Source organism: Hyla sarda, chromosome 6, assembly GCF_029499605.1.
Source record: "Hyla sarda isolate aHylSar1 chromosome 6, aHylSar1.hap1, whole genome shotgun sequence".
Taxonomy (NCBI): Eukaryota; Metazoa; Chordata; class Amphibia; order Anura; family Hylidae; genus Hyla; species Hyla sarda.
The window spans coordinates 304,333,588-304,347,542 of record NC_079194.1 but is presented as its reverse complement, the minus strand read 5'-3'; the positions used below and the strand labels follow the sequence as shown (position 1 = coordinate 304,347,542).

The window sequence follows — 13,955 nt, the reverse complement described above, 5'->3', positions numbered from 1 at the left end:
GTCTGTTGTGTATATGTTGTACATTGTGTGTCTGTTGTGTATATGTTGTACATTGTGTGTCTGTGTATATGTTGTACATTGTGTGTCTATTGTGTATATGTTGTACGTTGTACATTGTGTGTCTGTTGTGTATATGTTGTACATTGTGTGTCTGTTGTGTATATGTTGTACATTGTGTGTCTGTTGTGTATATGTTGTACATTGTGTGTCTGTTGTGTATATGTTGTACATTGTGTAGGTGTGTGTCTGTTGTGTATATGTTGTACATTGTGTGTCTATTGTGTATATGTTGTACATTGTGTGTCTATTGTGTATATGTTGTACATTGTGTGTCTATTGTGTGTCTGTTGTGTATATGTTGTACATTGTGTGTCTGTTGTGTATATGTTGTACATTGTGTGTCTATTGTGTATATGTTGTACATTGTGTGTCTATTGTGTGTCTGTTGTGTATATGTTGTACATTGTGTGTCTGTTGTGTATATGTTGTACATTGTGTGTCTGTTGTGTATATGTTGTACATTGTGTGTCTGTTGTGTATATGTTGTACATTGTGTGTCTGTTGTGTATATGTTGTGTATATGTTGTACATTGTGTGTCTGTTGTGTATATGTTGTACATTGTGTGTCTGTTGTGTATATGTTGTACATTGTGTGTCTGTTGTGTATATGTTGTACATTGTGTGTCTGTTGTGTATATGTTGTACATTGTGTGTTGTGTATATGTTGTACATTGTGTGTCTGTTGTGTATATGTTGTACATTGTGTGTCTGTTGTGTATATGTTGTACATTGTGTGTGTGTATATGTTGTACATTGTGTGTGTGTATATGTTGTACATTGTGTGTCTATTGTGTGTCTGTTGTGTATATGTTGTACATTGTGTGTGTGTATATGTTGTACATTGTGTGTCTATTGTGTGTCTGTTGTGTATATGTTGTACATTGTGTGTCTGTTGTGTATATGTTGTACATTGTGTGTCTGTTGTGTGTCTGTTGTGTATATGTTGTACATTGTGTGTCTGTTGTGTATATGTGTATATGTTGTACATTGTGTGTCTGTTGTGTATATGTTGTACATTGTGTGTCTGTTGTGTATATGTTGTACATTGTGTAGGTGTGTAATGTGTGTGTATATGTTGTACATTGTGTGTGTGTATATGTTGTACATTGTGTGTGTGTATATGTTGTACATTGTGTGTATATTGCTGTTTCTGCCCTCCTCTCCATGTTGACCCCTGTTCACACTTCGCTCTGTTCTCGGATATTTGCTGATCTCTTACTGATCGTCCTCTCCCTAGATCATTGTGTATTGTAATAATTATAGGGACTTGTTTGTTGCTGACACCCATCACTACAGCTCCACAGTGGGGTCACCCAGCTTTCCCGGAGTCCTGAATGGCAACTCTCCAATAATATTTCACATGTCAGGGATTTTGACAGTTTCTCCTCCTTGCTCCGCAGATTTGGACCCTGATATTTTAGCGACGCTCTGTCCACGTATATATCGCCGCGATGCTCCTGGTGGTCCTGGCGGTGACTCTAGGCCTCGTAGTCTCCTCTCCAATACCCAACACCACAACGCCCGCCGCCCCCGGAGCGCACATCGCCGACGCCCCGGTCAAGAGTTCTCTGAATGAGATGTTTGAGGAAGTAGAAGAACTGATCGGGGACACACAGTCTAAGCTGGAGAACGCCGTGAAAGAGGTAAAACCCCGACCTGCAATACCAGATACCGCCTGCGGACTAGGGGGGCGCTGTACATGTATGAAGGGATCCTCCTGTGATCAGACAGTGTTGGGCCTGGGGGATTGTCCTCCCTCCAGTCCTTGATCCTTGGGCCAGTTCTTTACTTCAGTTCAGGGAAATCCAGGGGTCAACCAGGACTGGGCCCCCACTTACTGAGGGGCCCCACAGTCTTCTCTATGGTATGTCCCCCCTTACCCAAGATGTGGTCTCCTTCACAGCTTCACTGAGGATCATAGTTCAGTCTTACCCTAAGGTGGTGTTTCTCAATCAGCAGCTCTTTAGATTTTGTAAAACTACAACTCCCAGCATGTCCGGACGGCTGCAGGGGATCAGCTTGTGTCTGTCGGGGCATGCTGGGAGTTGTAGTTTTGCAACAGATGAGGTTAGGGAATGCTGGGATGCCGTGAATGCGCCATAATGGCTCTTCTGCTCTATTACAAAACTACAGTAAGGGCATGCTGGGAGTTGTAGTTTTTGAACAACTGTCAGGCACCAGGTAGAAGGGCATGGACCCCATGATATCCAACACCCTGGTCCCCCATGGACCCCATGATATGCAACACCCTGGTCCCCCATAGACCCCATGATATCCAACACCCTGGTCCCCCATGGACCCCATGATATCAAACACCCTGGTCAACCAAGGACCCAATTATATCCAACACCCTGGTCTCCCATAGACCCCATGATAACCAAAACCCTGGTCCCCCATAGACCAAACATCCTGGTCCCCCATAGACCCCATGATATCCAACATCCTGGTCCCCCATAGACCCCATGATATCCAACATCCTGGTCCCCCATAGACCCCATGATATCCAACATCCTGGTCCCCCATTGGATCTCATATCGACCAACACCCTGGTCCCCCGCCCCCCACTCATTTATTTGCAGTGAATAGGTGGCTCCTGACCAGAATCCCCCTTATGTCCTGTGTATTACATTGTGCATGGTCATTAATGGGTTAACTCCGCCTCGATTTCCCCCTGATTTGGACTTTCTATAGGAGACTCAGGAATGTTATATTTTTCGGCTCGGATTTTATCACGTGCCGCCGCCTCCTCCTCCTCCTTCTCCTCTTTTACCGCGACTCCTGAGCTTTTCCTTATTTTTTTTTCGGCGCAGCTTTCTTGGCAGCGATTTCCGTAAAAACCTAAGCGAGGACGTCTAGGATGAAATAACGGGGCCGGCGATCTCCGAAAAAGTCACCGCATGGAAAATAACACAAAACAACCACATTTCTTTCCATGGGACGAACCAAATGTCTGAAGAAAAAAAAGTCTGAAAAGTTTTGGGCCTTAAAGGGCCGGCGCCCCTCCGGCTGCAATGGTCACCTGTATGACGACCTATCGCGGGCGGAGGGGCTGATTGCACGGGCTCTATGGCGCGGTTTCTCAACCTGTGGCTTCTCTGGCTGTTGCAGAACTACAACTCCCAGCATGCCCTGTCAGGGCATGCTGGGAGTTGTAGTTTTGCAATAGCTGGAAAGCCTGCTGATGTCAGGACATGATGGGAGTTGTAGTTTTAAACAGTCAGAGAACTGGCAGATGTCCGTGCATTCTTTGAGCTGTAGTTTTGCAACAGCTGGAGACCTTGCAGATATCGGGGCATGCTGGGAGTTGTAGTCTTGCACCAGCTGGAAAGCCTTCTGATGTCAGGGCATGCTGTGAGTTGTAGTTTTGCAACAGTTGGATCCCTTTCAGATATCGGGGCATGCTGAGAGTTGTAGTCTTTGCAATAGCTGGAAAGCCTGCTGATGTCAGGGCATGCTGGGAGTTGTAGTTTTTGTGGCGCTGATCACATCTGGGTGAGTCATGTGCTGCTGTCTCTTCGTCTTCTCCACCGGTGACGCCGCTGGTTTTAATATTTATAAATTACGGATGAGTCGCGGATTTTGTATCTTTGATCTAATTTTGTCGTCTGAGGAGGAAGAAGATTTACATGAAATAATTCGCCTCATGGTGGCAGGAAAGTGACTCCTCACCCACCCCCCATCATCACCGCGACCGTAATCATAAAGTAACAACGTGGCCGCAGCAGCACAGAGAATCTCAGGAGAGCAGTGCACTGATCTGCGGAGCTCATGGACTGAGTTACATTGTCCTCAGCAGCACAGAGAATCTCAGGAGAGCAGTGCACTGATCTGCGGAGCTCATGGACTGAGTTACATTGTCCTCAGCAGCACAGAGAATCTCAGGAGAGCAGCGCACTGATCTGCGGAGCTCATAGACTGAGTTACATTGTCCTCAGCAGCACAGAGGATTCCAGGAGAGCAGTGCACTGATCTGTGGAGCTCATGGACTGAGTTACATTGTCCTCAGCAGCACAGAGAATCTCAGGAGAGCAGCGCACTGATCTGCGGAGCTCATGGACTGAGTTACATTGTCCTCAGCAGCACAGAGAATCTCAGGAGAGCAGTGCACTGATCTGTGGAGCTCATGGACTGAGTTACATTGTCCTCAGCAGCACAGAGAATCTCAGGAGAGCAGTGCACTGATCTGTGGAGCTCATGGATTGAGTTACATTGTCCTCAGCAGCAGAGATGATTCCAGGAGAGCAGTGCACTGATCTGTGGAGCTCATAGACTGAGTTACATTGTCCTCAGCAGCACAGAGAATCTCAGGAGAGCAGTGCACTGATCTGCGGAGCTCATGGACTGAGTTACATTGTCCTCAGCAGCACAGAGAATCTCAGGAGAGCAGTGCACTGATCTGCGGAGCTCATGGACTGAGTTACATTGTCCTCAGCAGCAGAGATGATTCCAGGAGAGCAGTGCACTGATCTGTGGAGCTCATAGACTGAGCTACATTGTCCTCAGCAGCAGAGATGATTCCAGGAGAGCAGTGCACTGATCTGTGGAGCTCATAGACTGAGTTACATTGTCCTCAGCAGCAGAGATGATTCCAGGAGAGCAGTGCACTGATCTGTGGAGCTCATGGACTGAGTTACATTGTCCTCAGCAGCACAGAGGATTCCAGGAGAGCAGTGCACTGATCTGTGGAGCTCATAGACTGAGTTACATTGTCCTCAGCAGCAGAGATGATTCCAGGAGAGCAGTGCACTGATCTGTGGAGCTCATGGACTGAGTTACATTGTCCTCTGCACTTCTCTCCTGGAATCCTCTGTGCTGCTGAGGACAATGTAACTCAGTCCATGAGCTCCGCAGATCAGTGCACTGCTCTCCTGGAATCCTCTGTGCTGCTCTGATCTGCGGAGCTCATGGACTGAGTTACATTGTCCTCAGCAGCACAGAGGATTCCAGGAGAGCAGCGCACTGATCTGCGGAGCTCATAGACTGAGTTACATTGTCCTCAGCAGCAGAGATGAATCCAGGAGAGCAGCGCACTGATCTGCGGAGCTCATAGACTGAGTTACATTGTCCTCAGCAGCAGAGATGAATCCAGGAGAGCAGCGCACTGATCTGCAGAGCTCATGGACTGAGTTACAATGTTCTCAGCAGCACAGAGGATACCAGGAGAGCAGTGCACTGATCTGCGGAGCTCATGGACTGAGTTACATTGTCCTCAGCAGCACAGAGGATTCCAGGAGAGCAGTGCACTGATCTGCGGAGCTCATAGACTGAGTTACATTGTCCTCAGCAGCACAGAGGATTTCAGTATTAATGTCTGTTTATCTGAGTTACATAGTGGAAGGAGCCGATTCCTCCCAGCAGCACAGAGGATTTCAGCAGAGGAGCATGTGGTGTCTACGGGGTGGAGAACGTAAAATTAATCTTTTTGTGACGCCAGGGGACTGTTAGCCTCTACATGGTCCGAGGTTTGAGATGGCCTCTCCTGGGCCAGACACTGGGCAATAAATACTCTGATACAAGGTTACAGATAACTCTTTACTGAGGCAGGATAGATGGTGATTCCTTTACAGCATAGATCGGTGCAAAGGGAGGTGCAGAGTACACCCTGGAAGCCTATGGCCTTGCTGGGACTTGTAGTTGTTTGTGCTGTATGGTGACTGACTTGTGATGAATGGCGACCCACGCTGACTTTGCTGCTGGAGACTGACTGAAGATTACCGCTCGGCTTTGACGTTCACCTGAGTGTAGGGGCTCCTCAGATCACCTCACACTTCTCCCTGACTTCTCCACACTGTACTTATGAGGTCAGCGCACAACTAGGACTGGAACTGGTCTGGGACCGGTCCGATAAGAGACTGATGTGGTGGAAGGAGCAGGATCTCAGCAGCACAGAGTATTTCAGGACTTGCAGACAGATCTGCTTGTTTTGCTGTTGTTGCTGTTTGTTACCTTTTTTATTGTGACATTTTTGTTTTGTTTTTCCAGCTCCAAACAGAAGAAAGTCTGAAGGATCACGTCTCCCTGACGGATCTGCCGCCAAACTACCACAACAAAACCGTAAAGGAAACCAAAGTGGGCAACGCCACCATTGTGACCAAAGAGGAGATCATCAAGGTGATGGTGGGATTAAGGGGCACTGATCGGGGGGACGCTGTAGGGGAAGGAGTCCGGAGTATGGGGGCAACCTGTATACTGTATATGGCACTGTGAGCCTAACTGTATGGGGCACTGTTGGGTACAGTGGGGGTGGAGGGGGGACTGTTGGGTACAGTGGGGGTGGAGGGGGCACTGTTGGGTACAGTGGGGGTGGAGGGGGCACTGTTGGGTACAGATGGGGCACTGTTGGGTACAGTGGGTGTGGACGGGGCACTGATGGGTGGAGGGGGCACTGATGGGTACAGTGGAGGGGGCACTGTCGGGTACAGTGGGGGCGGAGGGGGCACTGTTGGGTACAGTGGGGGCGGAGGGGGCACTGTCGGGTACAGATGGGGCACTGTTGGGTACAGTGGGTGTGGACGGGGCACTGATGGGTGGAGGGGGCACTGATGGGTACAGTGGGGGCGGAGGGGGCACTGTCGGGTACAGTGGGGGCGGAGGGGGCACTGTCGGGTACAGTGGGTGGGGAGGGGGCACTGTCGGGTACAGTGGGTGGGGAGGGGGCACTGTCGGGTACAGTGGGTGGGGAGGGGGCACTGTCGGGTACAGTGGGTGGGGAGGGGGCACTGTCGGGTACAGTGGGGGCGGAGGGGGCACTGTCGGGTACAGTGGGTGGGGAGGGGGCAGTGCTGGGTCATATTAGGTTTTAGCAGGTCTTGTTGGTGTTGCCACCGGCCATCAGGGAATGCTGGGAGTTCTAGTTCTGGAACAGCTGGAGAGTCACATGTTGGAGACCATGGCTTGAGGACATTATCCCTAGAAGCAGAAGAGCAGCATCACAGGAGCGGTTCTGTTACTCTGTGTCAGTTCCTGGTAACATCTGATGATACATTATAGGAAATGTCTCTTATATTATTATTTCCTGCAGGAAACGGACAACAAGACCGGATCCACGTACATCTCTAAGACCATTATATCCACGCTGAAGGACGGCGACAAGATGGGACACGTAAGTCTGAACTATGGCGCAGTGTGATCACATGACTGCACATTATTATAGAGCAGCTGCTGCGGTGCTGGTGGTCAGATGATCTGTATGCTGTGATGCTGCTGCGGTGCTGGTGGTCAGGTGATCTGTACGCTGTGATGCTGCTGCGGTGCTGGTGGTCAGGTAATATGAATGCTGTAGTGATGTTGGTGGTCAGATGATCTGTATGCTGTGATGCTGCTGCAGGGCTGGTGGTTATGTCATTTGTATGCTGTAATGATGCTGGTGGTCAGGTGATCTGTACGCTGTGATGCTGCTGCGGTGCTGGTGGTCAGGCGATCTGTACGCTGTGAAGCTGCTGCGGTGCTGGTGGTCAGGCGATCTGTACGCTATGATGCTGGTGGTCAGATGATCTGTATGCTGTGATGCTGCTGCAGGGCTGGAGGTCAGGTAATCTGTACAGTGTGATGCTGCTGTGGTGCTGATGGTCAGGTCATTTGTATGCTATGACGCTGCTGCGGTGACAGTGGGTTTTGTCATGTATCTATCTAAGGCAGGCAAAGGGTATCTATCATGGTAATAGTTGGGCACTGCTGCTATATGTATCAGTCTTGGTGATGGTTTGGCACTGCCTTATATATTGGTCAATGTGATAGCTGGGGACTCTCTAGCTACTGCCTGGTCTCTGCCCGTGTATGCTGAGTACTCTCTCTGGGCTCTGCCCGTGTATGCTGGGTACTCTCTCTGGGCTCTGCCCGTGTATGCTGGGTACTGCCTGGTCTCTGCCTGTGTATGCTGGGTACTGCCTGGTCTCTGCCCGTGTATGCTGGGTACTGCCTGGGCTCTGCCCGTGTATGCTGAGTACTCTCTCTGGGCTCTGCCCGTGTATGCTGAGTACTCTCTCTGGGCTCTGCCCGTGTATGCTGAGTACTCTCTCTGGGCTCTGCCCGTGTATGCCGGGTACTGCCTGGTCTCTGCCCGTGTATGCCGGGTACTGCCTGGTCTCGGCCCGTGTATGCTGAGTACTCTCTATGGGCTCTGCCCGTGTATGCTGGGTACTTTCTGGTCTCTGGCCGTGTATGCTGAGTACTCTCTCTGGGCTCTGCCCGTGTATGCCGGGTACTCTCTTTGGGCTCTGCCCGTGTATGCCGGGTACTCTCTCTGGTCTCTGCCCGTGTATGCTGGATACTCTCTCTCGTCTCTGCCCGTGTATGTTGGGTACTGTCTGGGCTCTGTCCGTGTATGCCGGGTACTCTCTCTGGTCTCTGCCCGTGTATGTTGGGTACTGTCTGGTCTCTGCCCGTGTATGCCGGGTACTCTCTCTGGTCTCTGCCCGTGTATGCCGGGTACTGTCTGGTCTCTGCCCGTGTATGCCGGGTACTCTCTCTGGTCTCTGCCCGTGTATGCCGGGTACTCTCTCTGGTCTCTGCCCGTGTATGCCGAGTACTCTCTGGTCTCTGCCCGTGTATGCCGAGTACTCTCTCTGGTCTCTGTCCGTGTATGCCGGGTACTCTCTCTGCCCGTGTATGCCGGGTACTCTCTCTGCCCGTGTATGCCGGGTACTCTCTCTGCCCGTGTATGCCGGGTACTCTCTCTGGTCTCTGCCCGTGTATGCCGGGTACTCTCTCTGGTCTCTGCCCGTGTATGCCGGGTACTCTCTCTGGTCTCTGCCCGTGTATGCCGGGTACTCTCTCTGCCCGTGTATGCCGGGTACTCTCTCTGGTCTCTGCCCGTGTATGCCGGGTACTTTCTGGTCTCTGCCCGTGTATGCCGGGTACTTTCTGGTCTCTGCCCGTGTATGCCGGGTACTCTCTCTGCCCGTGTATGCCGGGTACTCTCTCTGGTCTCTGCCCGTGTATGCCGGGTACTTTCTGGTCTCTGCCCGTGTATGCCGGGTACTTTCTGGTCTCTGCCCGTGTATGCCGGGTACTCTCTCTGGTCTCTGCCCGTGTATGCCGGGTACTTTCTGGTCTCTGCCCGTGTATGCCGGGTACTCTCTCTGGTCTCTGCCCGTGTATGCCGGGTACTTTCTGGTCTCTGCCCGTGTATGCCGGGTACTCTCTCTGGTCTCTGCCCGTGTATGCCGGGTACTGCTTGGTCTCTGCCCGTGTATGAGTTTTTTTTTTTTCTTTGCAAAACTTCTTGGCTTCAGACCTTCAGGATAAATCCTCCGCAACTAAACCCGATACTGCTTCATCCACAGCCACATCCCCCCCACAATGGGAGCGTTACGGGGGCCACAGAGACTGACCGGATGTCACCCATGGAAATCCTCAATAGATTAATGTGTGTCCTGACCTCAGGAGAGCGGGGCTGCACTGATATAATACCGCAGATTCTGGGGGAGCTGGAGAACCCCGAAACTATCTGAGAACTGATGATCAACCAATAAAATAAGAGTCAAACAAAGACCCGCCTCCTCCTCATTACCTCACATTATATAGGAGCAGTATTATAGTAGTTATATTCTTGTATATAGGAGCAGTATTATAGTAGTTATATTCTTGTATATAGGAGCAGTATTATAGTAGTTATATTCTTGTATATTGGAGCAGTATTATATTAGTTATATTCTTGTATATAGGAACAGTATTATAGTAGTTATATTCTTGTATATAGGAGCAGTATTATAGTAGTTATATTCTTGTATATAAGAGCAGTATTATAGTAGTTATATTCTTGTATATAGGAACAGTATTATAGTAGTTATATTCTTGTATATAGGGAGCAGTATTATAGTAGTTATATTCTTGTATATAGGAGCAGTATTATAGTAGTTATATTCTTGTATATAAGAGCAGTATTATAGTAGTTATATTCTTGTATATAGGAACAGTATTATAGTAGTTATATTCTTGTATATAGGGGCAGTATTATAGTAGTTATATTCTGTATATAGGAGGCAGTATTATAGTAGTTATATTCTTGTATATAGGGGCAGTATTATAGTAGTTATATTCTTGTATATAGGAGAAGTATTATAGTAGTTATATTCTAGTATATAGGAGGCAGTATTATAGTAGTTATATTCTTGTATATAGGAGCAGTATTATAGTAGTTATATTCTTGTATATAGGAGCAGTATTATAGTAGTTATATTCTAGTATATAGGAGCAGTATTATAGTAGTTATATTCTTGTATATAGGAGGCAGTATTATAGTAGTTATATTCTTGTATATATAAGGCAGTATTATAGTAGTTATATTCTTGTATATAGGAGCAGTATTATAGTAGTTATATTCTTGTATATAGGAGCAGTATTATAGTAGTTATATTCTTGTATATAGGGGGCAGTATTATAGTAGTTATATTCTTGTATATAGGAGCAGTATTATAGTAGTTATATTCTTGTATATAGGGGGCAGTATTATAGTAGTTATATTCTTGTATATAGGAGCAGTATTATAGTAGGTATATTCTTGTATATAGGAGCAGTATTATAGTAGTTATATTCTTGCATATAGGAGCAGTATTATAGTAGTTATATTCTTGCATATAGGGAGCAGTATTATAGTAGTTATATTCTTGCATATAGGAGCAGTATTATAGTAGTTATATTCTTGTATATAGGAGCAGTATTATAGTAGTTATATTCTTGTATATAGGAGCAGTATTATAGTAGTTATATTCTTGTATATAGGAGCAGTATTATAGTAGTTATATTCTTGTATATAGGAGCAGTATTATAGTAGTTATATTCATAGTTAGGTCTTGCTAAGTGAGGAAGACTCCACTTACGGTATATTACACACAGACTAGTTCCGCTTCAGTATTGTCAGCTGTCTTGCGTTTCAGTGTCTCAGCCCTTAGGGGTTCACATAATTTCAGGTGTGGCGGTAACAGATGGGACAATAATCCCTGTGATCACTTAGTGGCGACACTTCAGGACGTGAGCCGCCATATGTGGACGCGGTGATTTCACGCTGCCGTATTTACATAAGACTGTAATGAAATACAAAGCAAATATAGACATGAAGAATAATCAATCAAACATCAGCAGATCTCTGCCCTGATGGTTTGTTACAATGTGTCAGTGCAGGTTAAATGTATCAGTCTGTAGTCCATCCATGGAAAATGACTGCAGGATCAGACTACACAGTGCTCGAGTGTAGTCTGTTACCATAGAAACACATTGGTGTGTGGGAGCTGTATACTCAAAACAATTACAGATTGTTTTTTTTTTTTTTTTTTTTACTGGATAAAGCCCCCGTGTTTCTCAACCAGTGTGCCTCCAGCTGTTGCAAAACTACAACTTCCAGCATGCCCAGACCGCCAAAGGCTGCAGTATATAGCGCTGTACGGGTGATGATCTGCTGTATGGGTGATGACCCCAGTATATAGCGCTGTACGGGTGATGATCTGCTGTATATAGCGCTGTATGGGTGATGACCCCAGTATATAGCGTTGTACGGGTGATGATCTGCTGTATATAGCGCTGTATGGGTGATGACTGCTGTATATAGCGCTGTATGGGTGATGACTGCTGTATATAGCGCTGTATGGGTGATGACCCCAGTATATAGCGTTGTACGGGTGATGATCTGCTGTATAAAGCGCTGTATGGGTGATGATCTGCTGTATATAGCGCTGTATGGGTGATGACTGCTGTATATAGCGCTGTATGGGTGATGACCCCAGTATATAGCGCTGTACGGGTGATGATCTTCTGTATAAAGCGCTGTATGGGTGATGATTGCAGTATATAGTGCTGTATGGGTGATGACTGCTGTATATAGCGCTGTATGGGTGATGACTGCTGTATATAGCGCTGTATGGGTGATGACCCCAGTATATAGTGCTGTATGGGTGATGACTGCTGTATATAGCGCTGTATGGGTGATGACCCCAGTATATAGCGCTGTATGGGTGATGACTGCTGTATATAGCGCTGTATGGGTGATGACTGCTGTATATAGCGCTGTATGGATGATGACCCCAGTATATAGCGCTGTATGGGTGATGACCCCAGTATATAGCGCTGTATGGGTGATGACCCCCAGTATATAGCGCTGTATGGGTGATGACCCCCAGTATATAGCGCTGTATGGGTGATGACCCCAGTATATAGCGCTGTACGGGTGATGATCTGCTGTATAAGGCGCTGTACGGGTGATGATCTGCTGTATATAGCGCTGTATGGGTGACGACTGCTGTATATAGCGCTGTATGGGTGATGACTGCTGTATATAGCGCTGTATGGGTGATGACTGCTGTATATAGCGCTGTATGGGTGATGACCCCAGTATATAGCGCTGTATGGGTGATGACCCCCGGTATATAGCGCTGTATGGGTGATGACCCCCGGTATATAGCGCTGTATGGGTGATGACCCCCGGTATATAGCGCTGTATGGGTGATGACCCCCGGTATATAGCGCTGTATGGGTGATGACCCCCGGTATATAGCGCTGTATGGGTGATGACCCCCGGTATATAGCGCTGTATGGGTGATGACCCCCGGTATATACCTCTGTATGGGTGATGACCCCGGTATATAGCGCTGTATGGGTGATGACCCCGGTATATAGCGCTGTATGGGTGATGACCCCGGTATATAGCGCTGTATGGGTGATGACCCCGGTATATAGCGCTGTATGGGTGATGACCCCGGTATATAGCGCTGTATGGGTGATGACCCCGGTATATAGCGCTGTATGGGTGATGACCCCGGTATATAGCGCTGTATGGGTGATGACCCCAGTATATAGCGCTGTATGGGTGATGACTCCAGTATATAGCGCTGTATGGGTGATGACCCCCGTATATAGCGCTGTATGGGTGATGACCCCGGTATATAGCGCTGTATGGGTGATGACCCCGGTATATAGCGCTGTATGGGTGATGACCCCGGTATATACCTCTGTATGGGTGATGACCCCGGTATATAGCGCTGTATGGGTGATGACCCCGGTATATAGCGCTGTATGGGTGATGACCCCCAGTATATAGCGCTGTATGGGTGATGACCCCCAGTATATAGCGCTGTATGGGTGATGACCCCCAGTATATAGCGCTGTATGGGTGATGACCCCCAGTATATAGCGCTGTATGGGTGATGACCCCGGTATATAGCGCTGTATGGGTGATGACCCCGGTATATAGCGCTGTATGGGTGATGACCCCGGTATATAGCTCTGTATGGGTGATGACCCCGGTATATAGCGCTGTATGGGTGATGACCCCCAGTATATAGCTCTGTATGGGTGATGACCCCAGTATATACCTCTGTATGGGTGATGACCCCAGTATATACCTCTGTATGGGTGATGACCCCAGTATATAGCATTCTATGGGCCTCTGTTCGGTGTTTCGGATTGTTCCGGATCGGTGGTCCCTGTCACCTCCCGTTTGCTTTTCTCTTGTGACTCTCAGACTCGGTTATGAAAGAACTGGGAGGAGACGCAGGAGATGGCGGTAATAATCTCCAGTCACATCCAGAGCTGCAATCAGAATTCTTCTTTACTTCTCAGGCTGCGCAAACCTACATCTCCCCGATGGGACAACAGATAGAATCAGGGACAGAATTATAGGGACACCAGATAATATCAGGGACAGAATTATAGGGACACCAGATAATATCAGGGACAGAATTATAGGGACACCAGATAATATCAGGGACAGAATAATAGGGACACCAGATAATATCAGGGGACAGAATTATAGGGACACCAGATAATATCAGGGACAGAATTATAGGGACACCAGATAATATCAGGGACAGAATTATAGGGACACCAGATAATATCAGGGACAGAATTATAGGGACACCAGATAATATCAGGGACAGAATTATAGGGACACCAGATAATGTCAG

At 47.9% G+C, this 13,955-nt stretch overlaps 1 protein-coding gene across 3 annotated transcripts in view; it reads left to right on the top strand.

The window, feature by feature from the left end:
- The window catches only part of DKK3 (dickkopf WNT signaling pathway inhibitor 3), an 87,343-nt gene that overhangs the window by 55,731 nt on the left and 17,657 nt on the right, over positions 1–13,955 (top strand). For all 3 annotated transcript variants that reach the window (XM_056527995.1, XM_056527997.1, XM_056527996.1), the window contains exons 2-4: positions 1,461–1,703; positions 6,043–6,171; positions 7,082–7,162. In XM_056527995.1, the coding sequence (XP_056383970.1) occupies positions 1,512–1,703; positions 6,043–6,171; positions 7,082–7,162 (402 nt within the window). In that variant the 5' untranslated portion in view covers positions 1,461–1,511. The remainder of the gene's footprint in view (positions 1–1,460; positions 1,704–6,042; positions 6,172–7,081; positions 7,163–13,955) is intronic.